The 24482-nt window shown below is 48.1% G+C and overlaps 1 protein-coding gene across 1 annotated transcript; it reads left to right on the top strand.

Annotated features, from left to right (window-relative positions):
* The first annotated feature begins 1275 nt into the window (after positions 1–1275).
* Positions 1276–22724, top strand: LOC119911388 (synapse differentiation-inducing gene protein 1-like). The gene is given in 7 exon segments (XM_038730277.1): positions 1276–1433; positions 3481–3619; positions 3622–3669; positions 3672–4010; positions 4013–4113; positions 9279–9416; positions 21977–22724. Coding segments are annotated over 6 exon segments (840 nt in total). The 5' UTR covers positions 1276–1433; positions 3481–3564; the 3' UTR covers positions 22136–22724.
* Positions 22725–24482: the final 1758 nt, after the last annotated feature.

Below are 24482 nucleotides of genomic sequence, written 5' to 3'. Positions count from 1 at the left end.
TTTCACATAGCTAGATTGGTTACAGTTGTTCATAAATGAGCGTAATTATATTTTTGCATTACTTTTTTAATACCTTACTGGACAATCAATTGTCTCCACAAACAGTCTGACAGATTCTTTATCCTGGTTGTTCATAATTATGTCATAATAAAATTTAGTATAATTTGGGATGAACTTTGGGATGAAATTTTGATGTTTACACAGTAAAATAAATTTCAGCCTTTACTGATTAAACCGATTTCAATTTGTCATTATCAGCCAACATTATTCACAATGTAAAGATTGATGATTTCAAAACATGCATCTTATTTTAGCTTAGGTGTCATCGAAGGTATGCTTTCACAAAGAGTTCAGCTAACCTTTCTCAAATATGTCCATTTTGGAGGAAAGCAATGCAACGTTTTTTTAAACCAAGTATCTTAATAGCCTTCAGGTGTTTTTGGCTGAAAGCTAAGTTTTTGTAGCAACTTGTAGGTGTAGTGTTTTGGGGGAACATATATATTATGGCAGGAGTCCGGAAGGATAGCTTTGGATGAATAAATAAAAGGTTTCAAGCCAGGGAATAAATGACGAGCTGTGTTTCCCCTGAATCGACTGATACACACGTCTATGTCAGGTTGCCTTTGGCTGGATCATGCTGGATTTAGAATGACATGGTAAAACAAAGCTTTGTAGAAACAAGGGTAGGCTCGCTATCAATACTACACCGACTGAAGGGCTCATAAAGATAAAGATAGTTGTTCCATGTATGGTGATTACTTACATTCTTTATGTTTGTATGTTCTATTTTAGGAGATACTTTAAGTGACAATAATAAAATGCAAATTAATCATTTAGTCAAATTTGATCTAAAATCATCAATCAATAGATGTTAGAAGCTATAACCTAGAGTAGCTCAAATTTTAGAACTGTAGTCAATTCACTTGATCAGTCTGGGACTTTTGTGTTGAGTGTTTCATGCTTGTCTGTGGTTACTTCCTGCCTTTGGGTGGCCACGATCACAGCAAAGTAAGCTTAGTAACTAAACATGCTACAAGAGTGACGTTTTTTGGCACCAATGGCTTGCCATACTGAGGGGCGTTAGGACCATGGGGAGGAAATCTCTGCTGCCACAACACCTCCTCTGTATGCAGCGCACGTGCCTCCTCCTCCGTGTTCAGTCAGTGCACGTATAGCTGCTGATGCTCTCTCCTCTCCTGCAGGAGGAGAATCGTCCTCCGAGCAGACGGACACCTGTCTGTCTGTCTGTCTGTCTGTCCTCTCTTCCCGCTTGGAGCACCGGACCATCACACCGGGACTCTCTCGGCTGCTGAACGCGGCTGAGAGCGCACGGAGGGCGGCCGGAGGACGGGGGAAGGGTCGGAGTGAAGCCTGGATCTACTGATTGATTGGCTGCATCGATGGATGCGCGGTGTCACGTCTCACCTTGGGAGGTGAGTGTGTGCGCGCGCGTGTTTTGTCCTCTCGTTATCACACGACCTGTTTAGCATCGCCGGGATGGCATCACAGCTGGTGACACTGTAGGCATTCAGGTTTCCAGGAGCCCTGATGAGATTTACCTACATATATACACGGGCTGTAGGGATCTGCGCGTGTATGTGCGCACGCGTGTGTTGGGGGGGGGGGGGCTTTGAAGCTCAGCTTTATTGTTAATGTGCATGGATTATTTTATTATTTATATAGAAAGTAAACGGGCCAACCACCTCCAATATTCATCACAAATACTTTTACTCAGGTGAAGTATTGTTCCCTGATTGGTCAGTTGATGATGTCACATGTTGAAGCTCAGTGTTCAGTGAAGCTGAAAATAAATCTCCTCCTCCACAGTAAAAGTCATGAAGTTAATCCAAAAGCAGAAAAGCAGCAGATAGAGAAAGTGGAAGCGTTTAGTGAAAGAAGGGGAGAAGAAGAAGGTGGAGGGGAGGAGTTTACAGGAACAGGAGAGGTTCAGTTGTCATGACGTCAGGACATCTTGCTTCTGTTATTGAAGCTGACATGCTCAGTGCGTTCTGGACAGGAACCAGGTGACCCTGTTCTTCTTCTTCCTCCATCAGTCCTCCATTTCTCTACTAACATTTGTATTTCTGCAGTGTTGATCTGTGAGACTTGAATTGGTTGCAGCTGGACTGACCCTGGACCCGTGTTAATGAGCTCAGTCTGACCTCCAGCCTCACCAACACACAGCTGACTGAATGCAGGATGCTGATCTCCCACACACAGTCATGCATGTGTCTGTAAGGGTTTCAAAATGGTGTTCAAGGACACTCTGACATCTAACATCTGCTGCTGAACCCTTCTATGCATGAAATCACCAGAATTTTGAGTTCGGTGTCCCTGAACGCAGCACCAAGTAAAAGTTGCAGCCAAGCGGGAAGCTTCCAGTCCACAATGCGGAAGTCCCTGAAACCTGCATTCTATTGAAAATCCAGCAGACCTGTCAATCAGGCTAGAGCCGACTCGAACCCTCGGCACTGTGTAAATTTAACCTCCATTAGGAGTCGGCTGTTCACTTTCTCTGGTGAGTGCATTTAGTTTTAAGACTGTAGTTCACTAGACAGAGTTATCAGCCCTGTTAAAATGCACCTAGCTAAGCAAGCTCGCTAGCTCCGCACACGGCCGTTGGCTCCCCCAACTTGAGGCTTCAAAATGGCAGTCCACAAACCAACAGGTGACGTCATTTCTTATATACAGTCTATGGTTGCAGCTGATTTGTAGAAACTTGATGGAGTCGCAGTTTAAAAGCCTTGATCTCAAATACGTCCTCCAACCTAACAAAAACACTGGCAATTTATCCATGCCTCCCAAAACGACGCATATGACCGTTATCTTTGCTAACACGTGACATTAAACGCGTGGTTAAAGGTGTGAAATGGTCACAGTTTGGTTCAGTTTAGGAAAAGGTCTTAGTTTGGGTTAAAACAAGTAAATAATGGAAGTCACGTGACAGAAGTCAGTATTATTTAACTTAAAAATAACATTGACAAGGTTTCACACAGGACTCAAACGCCGTTCTCCTGAGTGTAAGTCCAGGGTTTGACCCATCCACCTCCTCACATGGACTTCACCATTTATAATATGGACCTGCTCTCCTCTTTGCTACTGTTGCCACTAGGTCGTAGCAAGTTGCTGCTCAAACCACCTAGATTATCATTGTCAGGTGAGGCCTCTCCACAAACACCAGAATTGTCTTTGAAAGTCACACGAAGGCTGCAGAGAGTTAAATCACCTGCTGTAGTGCTGTGCAGTGGGACCAGACTGAAACACGGCTTGTGATGAAATGTGGTTCAGACCGAACTTTGGTGATTCTGAGTGTTCCTGTAGCGCCACCATCAGGTCCACATGCAGCTGTGTCAGGATCATCAGCATCCGTTTTCGTTAGTCGAGTTTCTGTCTTTAAACTGCAGGAGCAGAGGAGGACACATCTTCTCCTCCTTCCAAGGTCCAACAGTGTTTTCTGTTTCTGTTTCTTGGAGAGTTCAGCCTGCGATGCCGGGCCCCTGAGCCCTGACCCCTCTGAGAGACCCCTCTGAGAAGGAGGAGCGACCAGCAGAGCTCTGAGGAAGGATGGAGAGAGGAGAGGAGGAGGAGAGCCGAGGAGAAGAGGCTTCAACCTCCTCCAAAGGGGGAGAGCCTCGCCCAGAGGAGGAGGAGACGCCTGTAGACAAAATGGCTCATCAACACACACATGCTGGGGGCGGAGCCTCGGGAGGCGCTGCTGTTGGTGTACTCAGCTCCTCAGTATCAGGGTCATGTGGTGGTGAACGCCCCCCCGCAGCAGGAGAGGAGCGGTGGAGGAGGAGGTGGGGGACCTCCTCAGCTCCTGAACCCCAGCGCTCTCCTCCATCATCAGGCGGTGTTGGACCCCGCCTCAGGACGACCCCCGGCCTCTCCTCTGCCCAGAGAACGTCTGCGGGCGTGGGGGGAGGCCGGGGGAGGCGACTGCTGTGAGACCACCTTCATCGAGGGGCTCAGTCCTGACGCCTCCTCCAGCAGCCTCTCCTCCACAAAGGAGGCGTGCTGTTCGCCGACGGGAAGTTTCTGGACTTTTCTGGAGAGGACACAAAGATTCACACGCTGTCGTACGACATCGACGACGAGTTCCAGGAGTTGGAGGTGAGGACTTTATGTTTTATGTTTCGTTGTCATCAGAAACGCTGCGGTAAAATGTGTACGTGTACGCCTCCGCCATCAAGTTAGCAAGAATAATATGCAACGTCCAGTTAGACTTTTACAATAAAACTAGTGGGCATTGTTGGTTAGGTTTAGGAAAAGATCCTGGTTTGGGTTAAAATAACTACGTAACATCACTATAATCACAATGACTTTTTGTTTCATGGGGAACGAACATCAGCGTCCTGGGTGAAAGTCAAGTTTCTGGCCCACCGCCCACCCCAACCAGCCTCTGACTCTGACTCTTCTGTTAAAAAGCCTACACCTACCTTTAGCGCTAATAAATGACTGGCTGCCCAGTGCGTCACAAACTGACGCCAAGGGGTGTTGACCAAGCGTCAATATGGGACGACTTGGGACTGAGAACGGGTTGGATAGATGTGGATAAAACAGCTAACAGAAGATGAACATTAAAGCAGCCGCTGCAGTTCCTCTCACAGCCACTAGATGTTTTACAGAGCTCTCCACAGATCACAACCCCCCATCCTCCACTGTCCATCCTGTCTTTAAAACCCCCATCCTCCACCGTCCATCCTGTCTTTAAAACCCCCATCCTCCACTGTCCATCCTGTCTTTAAAACCCTCCATCCTCCACTGTCCATCCTGTCTTTAAAACCCTCCATCCTCCACTGTCCATCCTGTCTTTAAAACCCCCCATCCTCCACTGTCCATCCTGTCTTTAAAACCCTCCATCCTCCACTGTCCATCATGTCTTTAAAACCCCCATCCTCCACCGTCCATCCTGTCTTTAAAACCCTCCATCCTCCACTGTCCATCTGTCTTTAAAACCCCATCCTCCACCGTCCATCCTGTCTTTAAAACCCCCCCATCCTCCACTGTCCATCCTGTCTTTAAAACCCTCCATCCTCCACCGTCCATCCTGTCTTTAAAACCCTCCATCCTCCACCGTCCATCCTGTCTTTAAAACCCCCCATCCTCCACCGTCCATCCTGTCTTTAAAACCCCCATCCTCCACCGTCCATCCTGTCTTTAAAACCCCCATCCTCCACCGTCCATCCTGTCTTTAAAACCCCCATCCGCCACCGTCCATCATGTCTTTAAAACCCCCATCCGCCACCTCCATCCTCCACCGTCCATCTTGTCTTTAAAACCCTCCATCCTCCACCGTCCATCCTGTCTTTAAAACCCTCCATCCTCCACCGTCCATCCTGTCTTTAAAACCCCCTATCCGCCACCGTCCATCCTGTCTTTAAAACCCTCTATCCTCCACCGTCCATCCTGTCTTTAAAACCCCCATCCTCCACCGTCCATCATGTCTTTAAAACCCTCCATCCTCCACCGTCCATCTTGTCTTTAAAACCCCCATCCTCCACCGTCCATCATGTCTTTAAAACCCCCATCCGCCACCTCCATCCTCCACTGTCCATCCTGTCTTTAAAACCCTCTATCCTCCACCGTCCATCCTGTCTTTAAAACCCTCCATCCTCCACCGTCCATCCTGTCTTTAAAACCCTCCATCCTCCACCGTCCATCCTGTCTTTAAAACCCTCCATCCTCCACCGTCCATCCTGTCTTTAAAACCCCCATCCTCCACCGTCCATCATGTCTTTAAAACCCCCATCCGCCACCTCATCCTCCACCGTCCATCTGTCTTTAAAACCCTCCATCCTCCACCGTCCATCCTGTCTTTAAAACCCCCTATCCGCCACCGTCCATCCTGTCTTTAAAACCCTCCATCCTCCACCGTCCATCCTGTCTTTAAAACCCTCCATCCTCCACCGTCCATCCTGTCTTTAAAACCCCCATCCTCCACCGTCCATCCTGTCTTTAAAACCCCCCATCCTCCACCGTCCATCCTGTCTTTAAAACCCTCCATCCTCCACCGTCCATCCTGTCTTTAAAACCCCCCATCCTCCACCGTCCATCCTGTCTTTAAAACCCCCATCCTCCACCGTCCATCCTGTCTTTAAACCCTCCATCCTCCACCGTCCATCCTGTCTTTAAAACCCCCATCCTCCACCGTCCATCCTGTCTTTAAAACCCTCCATCCTCCACCGTCCATCCTGTCTTTAAAACCCCCATCCGCCACCTCCATCCTCCACTGTCCATCCTGTCTTTAAAACCCTCCATCCTCCACCGTCCATCCTGTCTTTAAAACCCCCCATCCTCCACCGTCCATCCTGTCTTTAAAACCCCCATCCTCCACCGTCCATCCTGTCTTTAAAACCCTCCATCCTCCACCGTCCATCCTGTCTTTAAAACCCCCATCCGCCACCTCCATCCTCCACCGTCCATCTTGTCTTTAAAACCCTCCATCCTCCACCGTCCATCCTGTCTTTAAAACCCCCTATCCGCCACCGTCCATCCTGTCTTTAAAACCCTCTATCCTCCACCGTCCATCCTGTCTTTAAAACCCTCCATCCTCCACAGTCCATCCTGTCTTTAAAACCCTCCATCCTCCACAGTCCATCCTGTCTTTAAAACCCTCCATCCTCCACCGTCCATCTTGTCTTTAAAACCCCCATCCTCCACCGTCCATCATGTCTTTAAAACCCCCATCCGCCACCTCCATCCTCCACTGTCCATCCTGTCTTTAAAACCCTCCATCCTCCACCGTCCATCCTGTCTTTAAAACCCCCTATCCGCCACCGTCCATCCTGTCTTTAAAACCCTCCATCCTCCACCGTCCATCCTGTCTTTAAAACCCTCCATCCTCCACCGTCCATCCTGTCTTTAAAACCCCCCATCCTCCACCGTCCATCCTGTCTTTAAAACCCTCCATCCTCCACCGTCCATCCTGTCTTTAAAACCCCCCATCCTCCACCGTCCATCATGTCTTTAAAACCCCCATCCTCCACCGTCCATCATGTCTTTAAAACCCCCATCCTCCACTGTCCATCCTGTCTTTAAAACCCCCCATCCTCCACCGTCCATCCTGTCTTTAAAACCCTCCATCCTCCACCGTCCATCCTGTCTTTAAAACCCCCATCCTCCACCGTCCATCCTGTCTTTAAAACCCCCATCCTCCACCGTCCATCCTGTCTTTAAAACCCTCCATCCTCCACCGTCCATCCTGTCTTTAAAACCCCCATCCTCCACCGTCCATCCTGTCTTTAAAACCCTCCATCCTCCACCGTCCATCATGTCTTTAAAACCCCCATCCGCCACCTCCATCCTCCACCGTCCATCTTGTCTTTAAAACCCTCCATCCTCCACCTCCATCCTCCACCGTCCATCTTGTCTTTAAAACCCTCCATCCTCCACCGTCCATCCTGTCTTTAAAACCCTCCATCCTCCACCGTCCATCCTGTCTTTAAAACCCTCCATCCTCCACCGTCCATCCTGTCTTTAAAACCCCCCATCCTCCACCGTCCATCCTGTCTTTAAAACCCTCCATCCTCCACCGTCCATCCTGTCTTTAAAACCCTCCATCCTCCACCGTCCATCCTGTCTTTAAAACCCCCCATCCTCCACTCTGCAGCAGAATAACACACCTGTTGAATTCTAATGTGGAGAACACAGAGAGGAGGAGGACAGAATCTGCTGAGGGCTGATCCTGTAAATCTGTACTGACTTCAGTCTTGGAAGAAGTACTCAGATCCTTTACTTCAGTAAAAGTATTAGTACTGCTACTAAGTATTATCTCATGGTGCAGTAAAATGTTCCTGTCAGGGTTTCTCTGTTACATCTGATGTTTCTGGATTAATATTCCTGCTGCATTAATAAACTGCTGCAGATGTTTTAAGTCCTGTTGGGCAGTTTAATCTGCAGCAATGCATCATGGTCTATAAGATCAGCATGTGTTTTTAGCGTTGCTGTCCTGTGAGAACCACGTATCTCTCAACAGTCAGCCCTGCTGCTTTGAGGAGTTTTCACTGCGTTTACTTCTAAATATTCAGCCCGTCACTGTCCTAACAGCGTGTTGGGTTTTGAGCCTCTTTAGAGGAAGCAGATTTCATAATCTATCTAATTGAGCGCTCTGACATCCCTCCTCCCGTCTAGTGAGTTTGCAGCAGAATGAGATTAGCGAGCTGCAGCTCTCCGAACGACACATTTGGCCGCCTAACAGCCAATCGCTTTAGAGACGATTAGCTGGAAATGCTGTGATTTTGTCTCTGCAAAGTCCAGCTTTAATCTACTCTGTCCCTGTAATACCAGAGAGGGGGATTACTGACGGAGTGTGCGAACCTGCTCTTACTAAGATATTAGTGAGAGAAGTAGTTCAGCACAGGTGAAATTACTATCGTCCCGCAGAATATTTTCAGAATAAGAGTTTTGTCACAGGGACACCGACTCTGTTGTCGGTTTCCTGAACTAGAAGCCAGCAGATCTGATCTCTCTGCTCATCATGTGTGTTTATGACTGAGGAGTCAGACAGTGATGGAGCTGACTCTCTGGATGTAAGACAGCAGCTGATCTGTGGAGTACTGCAGAGTACACTGGAGACTAAGACTATTTATATATTACCACTGTGCTAACTACAACCACTGACCACCTTTAATACTAACCATCTAAATGAACTAACTACTACCAACTAGACCATCCAAATGAAAACATGTGGCACAACCCTCCTCCAGTACACCAGGATTCAAAATATTTCATTTATAATAAGAATTAATTTTATAATATAATATTAATAATTTATTTTGTTTTAAAATATTTTTATTTGTATACTTGGTTTCTATGGTGATCTATATTCACCTCATCACTGGCTAGAAACAGTCTGACACCCTGATGAAGGCGAGATAGTGTTTGGTGATGGCGTACTAGAGACAAGTTGTCCGACATTCTTGGTCCGCTGTGTCCAGGGCGTTTATCAGCCAGAGCTTTAAAAACAACGCAAATTCCCAATTTCATATTCTATCATCATATATCTTTATGGAGTTAAATCTGCCTCTCAGACTACATACAGGTGACACAATCCCCCTCTGATTGGTGAAAGCCGTTGATGCCTGCAGACACTATTCAGGGCTGAAAATGTAATTATTTCTTTGCAGCTAATTAAAATAGATTCAGAAAAACAGAACACGTATTCAACAATGTGTGATGATATTGATATATGATATTCTCCTAAAAAGTTTAGAATTCAACATCAATCAAAGGTGAGCCAGCGCTCTGTGTTTCTGAGCTACCTGTGTGTGTTTCAGAGTGATTACTCCAGCGAATCAGAGAGCGAGGATACCTTCCTGTTGATGCCTCCCAGAGATCACCTGGGCCTCAGTGTCTTCTCCATGCTCTGCTGCTTCTGGCCGCTTGGCATCGCCGCCTTCTACCTGTCTCACGAGGTGAGGACACGCCCACACACCTGACCCAACCTGATACATGTGAGGCTGGCCTGACAGAGTGCTCCACTAAATTCTGATGAGTCTAGTTAGTTTTAATGGCTTGTACTGAGTTACACTGACTTATTATTTCCCTGTACCCCTGAAGTTAGGTTGACAGGTGTAATACCTGCTGGAGAGAGATGGTGCGTTCCTGGGATGGTCAGACTTCTGACAATTTGTAGTTTCCTGCTAAACAGCAACATCTGTGATGGAAGAAATGATGATCAGCAGCAGTGGGAGAAGTGGTTTGAGTATATTACCAAAACTAATACCAGTACAAACAGTGGCATCAGCATTACAGTAATTCCAGCAGAAGAATTGGCAGATTAGTTGTAGTAACATCTCCAGCAGGAATTAGCAGAATTAGCGGTGCGTGTCACAGCTGATGCGGTGCGTGTAACAGATGATGCGGTGCGTGTCACTGCTGATGCGGTGCGTGTCACTGCTGATGCGGTGCGTGTCACAGATGATGCGGTGCGTGTCACTGATGATGCGGTGCGTGTCACTGATGATGCGGTGCGTGTCACTGCTGATGCGGTGCGTGTCACTGATGATGCGGTGCGTGTCACTGCTGATGCGGTGCGTGTCACAGACGATGCGGTGCGTGTCACAGACGATGCGGTGCGTGTAACAGACGATGCGGTGCGTGTCACAGACGATGCGGTGCGTGTCACAGACGATGCGGTGCGTGTAACAGACGATGCGGTGCGTGTCACAGACGATGCGGTGCGTGTCACAGACGATGCGGTGCGTGTCACAGACGATGCGGTGCGTGTCACAGACGATGCGGTGCGTGTCACAGACGATGCGGTGCGTGTAACAGACGATGCGGTGCGTGTCACAGACGATGCGGTGCGTGTCACTGCTGATGCGGTGCGTGTAACAGACGATGCGGTGCGTGTCACAGACGATGCGGTGCGTGTCACAGACGATGCGGTGCGTGTCACAGACGATGCGGTGCGTGTCACAGACGATGCGGTGCGTGTCACAGACGATGCGGTGCGTGTCACAGACGATGCGGTGCGTGTCACAGACGATGCGGTGCGTGTAACAGACGATGCGGTGCGTGTCACAGACGATGCGGTGCGTGTAACAGACGATGCGGTGCGTGTCACAGACGATGCGGTGCGTGTCACTGCTGATGCGGTGCGTGTAACAGACGATGCGGTGCGTGTAACAGACGATGCGGTGCGTGTAACAGACGATGCGGTGCGTGTAACAGACGATGCGGTGCGTGTCACAGACGATGCGGTGCGTGTCACAGACGATGCGGTGCGTGTCACAGACGATGCGGTGCGTGTCACAGACGATGCGGTGCGTGTCACAGACGATGCGGTGCGTGTCACAGACGATGCGGTGCGTGTCACAGACGATGCGGTGCGTGTCACAGACGATGCGGTGCGTGTCACAGACGATGCGGTGCGTGTCACAGACGATGCGGTGCGTGTCACAGACGATGCGGTGCGTGTCACAGACGATGCGGTGCGTGTCACAGCTGATGCGGTGCGTGTCACAGCTGATGCGGTGCGTGTCACAGCTGATGCGGTGCGTGTCACAGCTGATGCGGTGCGTGTCACAGCTGATGCGGTGCGTGTCACAGCTGATGCGGTGCGTGTCACAGCTGATGCGGTGCGTGTCACAGACGATGCGGTGCGTGTCACAGACGATGCGGTGCGTGTCACAGACGATGCGGTGCGTGTCACAGCTGATGCGGTGCGTGTCACAGCTGATGCGGTGCGTGTCACAGCTGATGCGGTGCGTGTCACAGCTGATGCGGTGCGTGTCACAGCTGATGCGGTGCGTGTCACAGCTGATGCGGTGCGTGTCACAGCTGATGCGGTGCGTGTCACTGACGATGCGGTGCGTGTCACTGACGATGCGGTGCGTGTCACAGACGATGCGGTGCGTGTCACAGCTGATGCGGTGCGTGTCACAGCTGATGCGGTGCGTGTCACAGCTGATGCGGTGCGTGTCACAGCTGATGCGGTGCGTGTCACAGCTGATGCGGTGCGTGTCACAGACGATGCGGTGCGTGTCACAGACGATGCGGTGCGAGTCACAGACGATGCGGTGCGAGTCACAGCTGATGCGGTGCGAGTCACAGCTGATGCGGTGCGAGTCACAGCTGATGCGGTGCGAGTCACAGCTGATGCGGTGCGAGTCACAGCTGATGCGGTGCGAGTCACAGCTGATGCGGTGCGTGTAACAGCTGATGCGGTGCGTGTCACAGCTGATGCGGTGCGTGTCACAGCTGATGCGGTGCGTGTCACAGCTGATGCGGTGCGTGTCACAGCTGATGCGGTGCGTGTAACAGCTGATGCGGTGCGTGTCACAGCTGATGCGGTGCGTGTCACAGCTGATGCGGTGCGAGTCACAGGTGATGCGGTGCGTGTAACAGCTGATGCGGTGCGTGTAACAGGTGATGCGGTGCGTGTCACAGGTGATGCGGTGCGTGTCACAGGTGATGCGGTGCGTGTCACAGGTGATGCGGTGCGTGTCACAGGTGATGCGGTGCGTGTCACAGGTGATGCGGTGCGTGTCACAGGTGATGCGGTGCGTGTCACAGCTGATGCGGTGCGTGTCACAGCTGATGCGGTGCGTGTCACAGCTGATGCGGTGCGTGTCACTGCTGATGCGGTGCGTGTCACAGCTGATGCGGTGCGTGTCACAGGTGATGCGGTGCGTGTCACAGGTGATGCGGTGCGTGTCACAGGTGATGCGGTGCGTGTCACAGCTGATGCGGTGCGTGTCACAGCTGATGCGGTGCGTGTCACTGCTGATGCGGTGCGTGTCACAGCTGATGCGGTGCGTGTCACAGCTGATGCGGTGCGTGTCACAGCTGATGCGGTGCGTGTCACTGCTGATGCGGTGCGTGTCACAGCTGATGCGGTGCGTGTCACAGCTGATGCGGTGCGTGTCACAGCTGATGCGGTGCGTGTCACTGCTGATGCGGTGCGTGTCACTGCAGATGCGGTGCGTGTCACAGGTGATGCGGTGCGTGTCACAGGTGATGCGGTGCGTGTCACAGCTGATGCGGTGCGTGTCACAGCTGATGCGGTGCGTGTCACTGCTGATGCGGTGCGTGTCACTGCTGATGCGGTGCGTGTCACAGCTGATGCGGTGCGTGTCACAGCTGATGCGGTGCGTGTCACAGCTGATGCGGTGCGTGTCACAGCTGATGCGGTGCGTGTCACAGCTGATGCGGTGCGTGTCACTGCTGATGCGGTGCGTGTCACTGCTGATGCGGTGCGTGTCACTGCAGATGCGGTGCGTGTCACTGCAGATGCGGTGCGTGTCACAGCTGATGCGGTGCGTGTCACAGCTGATGCGGTGCGTGTCACAGCTGATGCGGTGCGTGTCACAGCTGATGCGGTGCGTGTCACAGCTGATGCGGTGCGTGTCACTGACGATGCGGTGCGTGTCACTGACGATGCGGTGCGTGTCACTGACGATGCGGTGCGTGTCACTGACGATGCGGTGCGTGTCACTGCTGATGCGGTGCGTGTCACTGACGATGCGGTGCGTGTCACTGACGATGCGGTGCGTGTCACTGACGATGCGGTGCGTGTCACTGACGATGCGGTGCGTGTCACTGACGATGCGGTGCGTGTCACTGCTGATGCGGTGCGTGTCACTGCTGATGCGGTGCGTGTCACAGCTGATGCGGTGCGTGTCACAGCTGATGCGGTGCGTGTCACTGACGATGCGGTGCGTGTCACTGACGATGCGGTGCGTGTCACAGCTGATGCGGTGCGTGTCACAGCTGATGCGGTGCGTGTCACTGATGATGCGGTGCGTGTCACAGCTGATGCGGTGCGTGTCACAGCTGATGCGGTGCGTGTAACAGCTGATGCGGTGCGTGTCACAGCTGATGCGGTGCGTGTCACAGCTGATGCGGTGCGAGTCACAGGTGATGCGGTGCGTGTAACAGCTGATGCGGTGCGTGTAACAGCTGATGCGGTGCGTGTCACAGGTGATGCGGTGCGTGTCACAGGTGATGCGGTGCGTGTCACAGGTGATGCGGTGCGTGTCACAGGTGATGCGGTGCGTGTCACAGGTGATGCGGTGCGTGTCACAGGTGATGCGGTGCGTGTCACAGCTGATGCGGTGCGTGTCACAGCTGATGCGGTGCGTGTCACAGCTGATGCGGTGCGTGTCACAGCTGATGCGGTGCGTGTCACAGGTGATGCGGTGCGTGTCACAGGTGATGCGGTGCGTGTCACAGCTGATGCGGTGCGTGTCACAGGTGATGCGGTGCGTGTCACAGGTGATGCGGTGCGTGTCACAGCTGATGCGGTGCGTGTCACTGCTGATGCGGTGCGTGTCACTGCTGATGCGGTGCGTGTCACTGCTGATGCGGTGCGTGTCACAGCTGATGCGGTGCGTGTCACTGCTGATGCGGTGCGTGTCACTGCTGATGCGGTGCGTGTCACAGCTGATGCGGTGCGTGTCACAGCTGATGCGGTGCGTGTCACAGCTGATGCGGTGCGTGTCACTGCAGATGCGGTGCGTGTCACAGGTGATGCGGTGCGTGTCACAGCTGATGCGGTGCGTGTCACAGCTGATGCGGTGCGTGTCACTGCTGATGCGGTGCGTGTCACTGCTGATGCGGTGCGTGTCACAGCTGATGCGGTGCGTGTCACAGCTGATGCGGTGCGTGTCACAGCTGATGCGGTGCGTGTCACAGCTGATGCGGTGCGTGTCACAGCTGATGCGGTGCGTGTCACTGACGATGCGGTGCGTGTCACTGACGATGCGGTGCGTGTCACTGACGATGCGGTGCGTGTCACAGCTGATGCGGTGCGTGTCACAGCTGATGCGGTGCGTGTCACAGCTGATGCGGTGCGTGTCACAGCTGATGCGGTGCGTGTCACTGCTGATGCGGTGCGTGTCACTGCTGATGCGGTGCGTGTCACTGACGATGCGGTGCGTGTCACTGACGATGCGGTGCGTGTCACTGACGATGCGGTGCGTGTCACTGACGATGCGGTGCGTGTCACTGCTGATGCGGTGCGTGTCACTGACGATGCGGTGCGTGTCACTGACGATGCGGTGCGTGTCACTGACGATGCGGTGCGTGTCACTGCTGATGCGGTGCGTGTCACTGCTGATGCGGTGCGTGTCACTGCTGATGCGGTGCGTGTCACTGCTGATGCGGTGCGTGTCACTGACGATGCGGTGCGTGTCACTGACGATGCGGTGCGTGTCACTGACGATGCGGTGCGTGTCACAGCTGATGCGGTGCGTGTCACAGCTGATGCGGTGCGTGTCACTGATGATGCGGTGCGTGTCACAGCTGATGCGGTGCGTGTCACTGATGATGCGGTGCGTGTCACTGATGATGCGGTGCGTGTATCATTGTGTCTCCATGTTCCAGTGAAAAACTTCTCAGTGTGTCTGGAAGTCTAGATTTAACTGCCTACATGCCGCTGTGTGTGAAGGGGTGTGTATGTGCTTGTATCTCACTGTTTTCAACCTAACCGGCCTCCCATGGTTCTGTTCTGTTTTTGGAACATCAGCACAGAGCTGCTCCTACACACACTGACACAACACACCTTATATAACTGATCTGCAGTCGGCTGGAGGAGGACGACCGTCTACCTGTCTGTCTGTTTGTCACCTGTCTGTCTGTTACCGGTCGGACTGACTGCTGATATTTCAGAGCATCTTGCTGAGTTAGTTTATATTTCTGAGAAAATTAATCAAGTGAATAAATCAATATAATGCAGAAACAATCAACTGTTTGATTGTCAATGAAGATAAAAGTTCCTTCACTCAAATACAAAATGAAAAAGAGCCATTTAATCATTTAGAAGAACGAAAGACAGACTTAAACAGTCAGTTTACTGTTTCAGGCCAGAGCAGTTGTGTAACACTTTATAGTTGTGAAAAATGCTTCGATGGCGTGTGTGCTGCGTGTGGTGGCAGCTGATCTGCTGCATGTTTTGTGGATGCGATTTCAACAGCAACTCCACACCTCCAGCTCCGAAAGGAACAGGGCCGGTTGCCAATGACAACGCTTCCCACACTGCAATCCTTCACTGAACAGCAGAAAGCTCTGCAGCAGGAGGAGGAGGAGGAGGAGGAGGAGGAGGTGAGTCATGTTGAAGAAACAGTTCACCACAAGCAGGAAAACATCTCTCCACGTCCGCTCTGTTGGAAGGTCAAAGGGCAAACTTTCCGCTGGCGGTGTAATCACAACAACTTAACACAGCTCAGAGTGTTGATGATCCCGGACGTGAATCAGCTCAGTCTACAGGAACCAGACTCCGCCGGTGACGAGTGAGGAGCGCTCATCAGAATACCTTTCTACTGACAGAAGATGCAGGAAATAATATGTGAAGTCTGCAAGATCTTGATCTGAAGGCCCTTTCACACCTGAACGTCCACCAAGGTCCGGCCTAAAGTTCGTGTTTTAATACATTTTGATACATTCAGTTAGTTTTGGTTTGGTTTCACTCTGCAGTTCTGCGAGCGCACTGAGCACCTGTCGCCATCATCTCTGCGGGCTGCGTCTCCCTCTACTTTACATTGATTGGTTTGTAAACTGCTCCGCAGGGAGCTTCGTAATGACTGAATGAATGAGGGATGAACAGACGCAGATCGTTGCCACTATAATGTTATTATTACGGCATTACTAGCTGTACACAAGACCAAAGAGGTGAGCTGTCATGGCAGATTTATAGTTGTGTCCTTATTTCAGTGCATTTGTTTGATTCCAGTTTACACGGGAACCGCCGAACTTCCTGTAAATGCTCTGATAGTCGGATCCCAAAAATGTTTTCACACTGGAAACAAACTAAACCATGGTTCCGTTTGATCCGGACCGAGGTTGCCTCGTTTTGACCTAAGTCTATTTGTTCGGATGGTGTTCCAGGCAGGTGTGAAAGGGCCGTAAGTCCCAACAAGAGACAAACTGCTTAAACTAAAACCACACAAACAGTTTTCATATATTCACAGTGCGGGGAGGAAAAGGTGTGTGAACCCTTGGATTTAATAACTGGTTGACCCTCCTCCAACAACCTCAACCAAACGTTTCCTGTAGCCACAGACCAGAGCTGAACTGTTTCACTTCAGCAGTGTATTTGGCATGCCGGCCGTGAATCTCTCATGAGGTCAGAAGGTGTATTTTATTGTTTGTGTGTTATTAGTTTAAGCAGACTGTGTTTGACTCAGATGAAGATCAGATCATATTTCATATTCCAAAGGGTTCACTTAGTTTTCTCTAATAAATGAAACTGTAATTCTGCTGCAGATCTGCCAGAACAAACAAACAAGAAACTCGTTTTTACAAGAATAATCCTCCATTTAAAAACATAATAGTTATTCTAATGATGATCTTTATCATCCGTTGCTGCAGGATTAAAAACAAAGACCTTTAAAAGCAACAGTTATGAAAAGGTAATAAGCGTTTACTGTCAGGACGCTGTTCGCTGTAGCAGAGGCAGACTGAGCCCATCTGCTTTTGATAAGCCGGCGTGAATAATCTGATTTAGTGATTTACAGCGACACACACACTCCGCTCAGAACTGTGACGACGTCACGTTGTTCAGCAGGAAGTGAACACCTCGTTGTCCTTGTGTGGACCAATCACAGGAGGCCCCACCCCCCGCTGGCTCTGGTTGGCTGACGACAGCAGTGTGACATCTGATTGGTCTGAAAGTGTAATTAAATTTCCTGCCAACAAGCTCGTTAATCGTGTTTCCAGTTAATTCAGCTCATTAAGAGACTCACCTGAGATTTCTCATCAGGACGGGCACTCTGCCTCTTACTGCGCCGGCGCTCATTGGGCAACGCCTCCGACACGCCTACCAAGAAAGAGAAAACCCAGCTCAAAGTCTGTTGCACAGCCTCGATCGCGCCGCAGCCTCGCTACTTCTGCTACTTCTGCTACTGTTACTCAAGTACAGGCTTTGTGTACTTCATCCACCCCTGGTGTCAGATGACTTATCAAATATCTGGCAGGAAAAGAAACAAGGAGTTCACCTGTAGCAAACCGGTGACACCATCAGCCTGCTGCCGCTTCACCTCAGTGTTCGTGTGGCTCTGTGTGTCAACAGTTCTGTTAACAGCTGTTAGACACAATCGTGAAAATACTGGACAGCATTTAACCAAGAAATGACAATGACAAACCGGTCATCCATCCCCGGTCCAGTACACCAAGAAATATTTCATCTCCAACCAGGTATCTTTCACAAGTCACACACCTACCAGAGCTAATCAACTACTACAGAGGATTGTTGATGATGATAAACAAGAGCTGAACATCTTCAGTACACTGATCATCACTCACAGGACGTGGAAAATGATACTGATCCTATAAACACACCAACAGCAATTGCTATTATTACACTAATGAACAGTTTAATAGTTCAGTTTAGACTGAAAACTATCAATAATCCTAACTTTCACAACACTAAATGTTGTCTAAATCAGTTCAAACAGCCTGTCAATATAATTGCTATATCTGAAACTTGGATAAAGAGTGAAAAGGGCTCAGACTTTGAAATGAAAGGAAATGAAATGTTTTGTATTAACAGAGAAAACAAGAATGGGGGAGGACGAGAAATTTAATTACAAGGTGGCGCAAAAAATGTCTACAGTGGTGGATGATTTACTTGAATAGTGTTCCACTAGAACTATGCAGGGAAAAAAGAAACATGTTATTGTAAGCTGCATCTATAGATCACCAGCTTCTAATATCGATTTATTTAAGGATTGGATGGAGGAAAATTTACAGAAAGTCATGCTCATCTGTGGGGATTTCAACACTGATTTGCTAAATCCAAACAAGCACAATATTATCAATACAGTGTATAGTCTGGGCTTTTCCCCAAAATGACCAGACCCAGCAGGATTACTTCCCACTGTGCAACATTAATTGATAATATTTTTACAAATGACGTAGATAACAATACAGTGAGTGGACTATTAATAAATGACATCAGTGAGCACCTACAAGCTTTTACAGTTTACAACAACAACTACACATCTAAAAAAAGACAACAAAGCTCTTTTCAGACGGGTCAGAACAGAAGAGTCTATGGTTGCATGTAAAGATGATCTGCTTTCACAAGACTGGGAAATAATAGATAGGGGAAAAGATATTGCTAGAGTACATGGTGATTTCCTAAGAATATTTCAATTATTATATGATAAGAATTGCCTGATAAAAAAATATTGCAGAAAACAAAAATATAGTGATAGACCGTGGATTTCAAAAGGATTACTAAATGCCTGTAAAAAGAAAAACACACTTTATAGAAATTTATTAAACACAGAAAATCAATATAAGAAATGTAAAAATAAGTTAATTAAGTAAGAAAGAATACTATAGCAAACTATTAGATAATAATAAAAATAATATGAAGGGTCTATGGAATATACTAAACCGTATTATAAGAAGGGGCACGAGACAGTCTAATTATCCCCAGTATTTCATTGGTAATGAAAAGAACATCAATAACGTGGAGGACGTGGTCAGTAACTTTAATAAATATTTTGCAAATGTTGGACCAGATTTAATCCCTATGCCACGGATAGAATGATCTTATTGAAAGAAATCAGTGTTCAATGTTTCTTGAAGCAGTAGAAGGAAAAGAAATAATAGACACTGTTACAAACTAAAGCATCCACTGACTGTAACGAAATAGATATGAAGATAGTAAAAAATGTAATTGAGGGGATCTTTAATTTGTCATTCCAAACTGAACACCACTTCACAAATCACAGGCCTGTCTCTCTACTGCCACAATTTGTGGTTGGGGTATTCATTGATTTGATACAATTAATCATGAAATATTAATCAATAAACTGGAAAGGCTCGGGATCAGGGGGATAGAGCTGAATTGGTTAAGCAGTTATTTAAAAGACAGGAAACAATTTGTGAAGTTGGGAGATTATACATCTGAATGTTTGGACATTGCGTGTGGTGTCCCCCAGGGGTCAGTGTTGGGACCAAAATGATTTATCCTCTACATAAACGCCATATTTAAAGGATCTGAACTACTCAAATTTGTATTATTTGCAGACGACACAAACATCTTTGGTTCTGGTCAGAATTTACAGCAACTTCTGGACTTAATCACTTCAGAATTCAGAAAAAGAAAACAGTGGTTTGACACAAAGAAGTGATGATTAAATTTGAGCACAACTAAATTCATGATATTTGGCAATTGTAAATCAATCAAGTTTAGTTACAGATCAAAGGTGTTAATACAGAAAGAGTATATGAAACGAAATTCCTTGGAGTGATTATAGACGACAAGATTTGCGGGACATAAAACATGTCCAAACAAAAGTGCCTAGAAGTATTTCAGTCCTGGCACCTTCTAGATTCCAGATCACTCCACATTACGTATTGTTCGCTGGTGTTACCGTATATCAAAATTCATTGCAATCGTTATTTATACTTAGCAATAAGAATAATTCATAACACTGGATATTTGGAACACACCAACTCATTAATCTTACAGTCTAAAGCATTAAAACTACTTGATCTAGTTGAATTTCAAACAGATAGTAATTACGTTGAAGGCTAGAAACAATTTATTGCCTGGCAATATACAGAAAAGGTTTTCTGAAAAGAGAAGGGGGCTACGACTTAAGGGGAAAGTCAAATTTTAAGACTCCCAGTTTTCGATCTAGTAGGAAAAGTTTCTGTTTATCTGTCAGTGGGGTTAAATAAACTAAGTAATGAATTAAAGCAATGCCCAAGCATAAGAAATTATATTGCAGAGGTACAGAGAAACACAGTGCTAATAATAACCTGGGCTTATATTGAAGAATTTGTAGTATGTATAAATATTGTTGTGTATGTGGAATATCTGTATGTGAATAGAATATATTTTAATTGATTTTTTAGATTTATAATTTTGTAGTTATTTCCTTAAATATGGTAGTGAGGGTATAAAGGGGTAGGAGTACATACGTTTTACTTCTTCCTGTCTCCTTTTTGCACATGTAAATAGAGGTTTTTAAGTTTTTACCACCAAAAAAAAAAACCAATCAGAGAAACTAGCTCTGGTTAGCTCATACTTGCTAACCCTCCCGTGTTTCATCGCCCTCTCCCAGTTTCCTCCCGGGGTCACCTCTCTCTCTGTTGCACAGGCAGCATGCAGGCGCCTGCAGAGAGCTGGAGACAGTCAACTCAAATCTGAACTGGAAAAGATCGGAGCCTGTGACCTGGGCTGGTTTTGGTCACTTTGGCTGCAGTCTGAAGTTCGGACAGGACACACCAGGAACTAACAGATGTAAACGCTGCAGAGTTCTGACTCTGAGGTGCACCGCGAAGTTTGGAAGATATGAACTTGTACAGAGATGAGGAACGATTCCAGCAGCCTGCATGCTGAGTGCTGCATTAAGACACGTTCGGTTTCCGCCGGATCACTAACAGATGTTTAATGCACGTCAGGTCCTCGCGGCACCCTGAGGTCCCAAACTGAACAGGATGTTTTGCTTCCTGATCAGATCAGCTTTATTAAAAAGTGATTAAAGAGCAGAGTGATGGATGAGTCCAATCCGATGTTCCGCTTTATAATCTTGTTTCTTCTTCTGCTGTGTTTGTCAGAGAGCGAGCCGTCTGTACCTTCAGTTCATGGTCAGGATCAAACTAAGGGTCAGTAAGCTGCTCTTCTGCAGGCTGCGGCTGAAGGACTTGTTGCTTCTGCAGCTCCAGTTTCAAAGAGCCGTAACGACATTATAACGTTCGCAGAGCTGCTTTCAGGCCGATGTTATCGCGTCTCAGTTTGTGTTGTTGGTTTGATCGGCCGCTTTCAGGAAGCAGAGACGCTGCTTCTCTGGAGGAATCTGCTGCTGACAGACAGCCCAGCCCCCTCAAATCACCATCCAGCTGCAGTCGTCATGGCAACTGAGACACAGAGGTTAACGATCAATAACGCTGAATAAGTGATCACACAGAGGACAGAGAGCAGTTCAGACTCAAAGGCCCACTGACACAACCCTGCCTGTCCTCATCCCAGGGCGCCGCGTCTCTTTAACGCCCTGGGTACCCTTCAGCATTGTTTTGCACAGGTATGGCTCAGAGATCAAGTTAACAAGAATAAATATGCAACGTCTGGTCTGACTTTCAAAATAAAACTAGTGGTTAGCGTTGTGAAGCACCGCAGTTTGGTCAGGTTTAGGAACAGGTCATGGTTTGGTTTGAAATGACTGTTACCTACGTTACTTAACTGATGTAAGTTAAGGAACTAACATAACTGAAATGTTGACTCTTTGTTTCACACGGCAATCGAACACCGGTCTCCCGGGGGAAAGTGGGGTCTCTTGTATCTGGTTTCACTTGTTAATGAACTGCTCCAAATGCTTAGAAATAAAATAAAGGCAGGTTTCCAATTCTGCCGACAGTGCCTGAATGCAACCTCCCAGAGCTAGCTGCTCGCTGCTAGCTGCTCGCATGTTACCCGGTTTCTACGTGATGTCTTTAGCTCCTGTGCACCGGCAGCTAACGTCCTCCTTTCTCTGTGTCCTTTTCCGCCTCCCCATCCCTTCCCCACTTTCAGACCAATAAGGCGGTGTCTAAAGGAGACTTCCACCTGGCGAGCTCCAGTTCAAGGCGGGCTCTCTTCCTGGCCGTGCTGTCAATCACCATCGGGACGGGTATCTATGTGGGCGTGGCCGTGGCGCTCATCGCCTACCTCTCCAAGAACCACCACTGGTAGCCTCGTCGCCAGGGAGGGATATTACCCATCAGACACCAGGAATGTGTTGGGATGTCACCTGGAGTCCGGCTCTCAGCTGGGCTTTCCCTCGGCAGGACGACCCGCAGCGATGAGCTTGAGGAAGACTTCCTGTTTGCAGACGGCACGTTCAACCAAAACGCGTCGAGACGTTCGTGTTTTTAAATGGTGGCGTCGGCCGGCTGATCCAACCTCGATGGGTCGACTTTTTTTAGGTGACTCTGGAGTTTGGAGGACTCTAACCTGAAGACTTTAAACCAATCAGATCGCAGGATCTTTGTGAAGAATTGTGGGGATTTTTAACAAGATGAGATGGAAACAAAGAAGCTGCAGCTGTTTGTTCTTCGGTCTCATTTCCAGTGTGAGTTTTTCAAAGTATTTCACAATGTCACACTGTCACAATGTCGCACTGTTACTTCACCCTCAAACAATCTCTATCCAGGCTGAGACTTACCTGTGAGACACAGAGAGGATGGTGAAAGTTTTGGGAACCAAGACGCTTCAAATTTGGTCAGACAAATCAGTTGGAAACTTTAAAAACAATGAAACATAAAACAAAAAAGCTGTTTAACTTTACCGTGATTTATTTTCTTTAAATTATAGAAATTAAAAAGTGAAATCCTTGGTCAAAAAAATCCTTCCAAACAATGAAATGCACCAAAGTTTGCAGCGGTCTTCTCCAACACGATGCAGACTACGTTTGTTGAACAGTTATTATCTAGAAGTCGATGCTGCAGCAGCCATCTAAACTTTAAAAAGAGTATTTGCTGCTACTTCTTTTCTTCAGCAGCAGAAAGAGCTCGTTAGTAAGTTATAGAGCAACCAAGATTCAGCAGAAACACACTTTTCTGCCACCTCCACCTGACACCAAACCACTTTCCGTCACAGTCATGGTGCGTTCACATGCTCCTCGGATGGTCCCATTTCCTGAGGTGTGAAGTTGTTCTTTAGACTTCAGTGTGTGTTAATGTGCTCTTAAGTTGGAATGTGGCAACAACATGGACGCTACTACAAAGATGTGTTGGATTGTTGTCATCAAAGTGTGGTGAAAGAGTTTAAAGCTTTCTATTACAATTTATTTTTAGATTTGTTTCCAACAGTTGTTACTGCACCAGTACATTACCTGAAACTACTGACATATTGCTTTTACTGCAAATAAATAACTTTCCTAATTAATCTTGGACACACTACATGGACAGGAAACAAACCTAAACTAACCTAATACCATATTACGAATTACACGTTAGCAAGAAATGTATTTGTGATTTTGCACCATTAATCAAAAGTTTCAAACCATCTGCCATGTTTGTCCACCATGTTTCCATGTATATGATGTCAACAACCTGGCAACTCGTGCACCAAAATGTTCTCAGACTTTCCGAGTTGTTGTTCTGACTTCAGGGGGCGTTCACGGGAAGTTTCCCAGTTGGGGAATCATTTATCCGATTATTCCGACACCATTTGAATGCACATTCACATGCTCTCAATGCACTTAAGGGTTAAGTCCTCTCAGGAACCCTGAGGACTTCTCAGGGTTAAGTCCTGAGAAGTCCTAGAGTCCTGAGAAAGAAAGAGACATAAACAATCACACATGAAGTGGACTTTAACGCACACCTGTTGGACTGGATCGCTGACGTTGGACACAAAGACCTGTTGAGACTTTTCTGTCTCCGATAAAAGAGAAACTGTTGAACTTTATTTTCTTCTGCTTCGGTTCCTGTGAAGGTTTTTACCACAAAGTTGCAGCTGATCACAATCAGACCTGCAGGTTCCTGATCATCCATCAGTTTCAGGACAGACTTTACTTTCAGTTCATTTCTATGTAAAACAACCTGCACAGAGGAAACCCATCGCTTTCTGTTATCTGACTGCATCAGGGCTGTAAAACCAAACGGGAAAGCATCTGCAGATATTACTGAGCTCCAGGTCTGATCACAGCCATCAGATTCTGATTTAATAGCTCTTTAACAAATCCACTGCGATATGTGTCAGTAACCAACTACCCCACCCGCCTGGGACTACAGGGTGATAGAAACAAACACTAACTCCACAGGCTATCCAGGTCTGACCAAGGCTTAATGTTTACAGGGCGGAGCTCTGACGGGGAAGTTGTTGTAAATGCTCTCGTCTCTCACCGACCGCGATCACGTTTCCCAAAATCAGCCTGATGCTAAGCTAACCACCGCTCTACTGTTAGCCAACAACCCAGAGACAAAATTTTAAAAAGTACAAGCTTCGTGTCTGAGCAGCCAATCAGGATCTCTCTGCTTCCAGACCGACCAATAGACGTTGTCTCGACCTCCGGGCGCTGTGTTGAATCAGTTAGGGA

Source organism: Micropterus salmoides, unplaced genomic scaffold (assembly GCF_014851395.1).
Source record: "Micropterus salmoides isolate LMB-PRFRI ecotype aquatic unplaced genomic scaffold, ASM1485139v1 Ms_hic_scaffold_2, whole genome shotgun sequence".
In the NCBI taxonomy this organism is placed as follows: domain Eukaryota; kingdom Metazoa; phylum Chordata; class Actinopteri; order Centrarchiformes; family Centrarchidae; genus Micropterus; species Micropterus salmoides.
The sequence above is the reverse complement of the archived record's forward strand: the minus strand, read 5'-3'. Positions and strand labels throughout refer to the sequence as shown.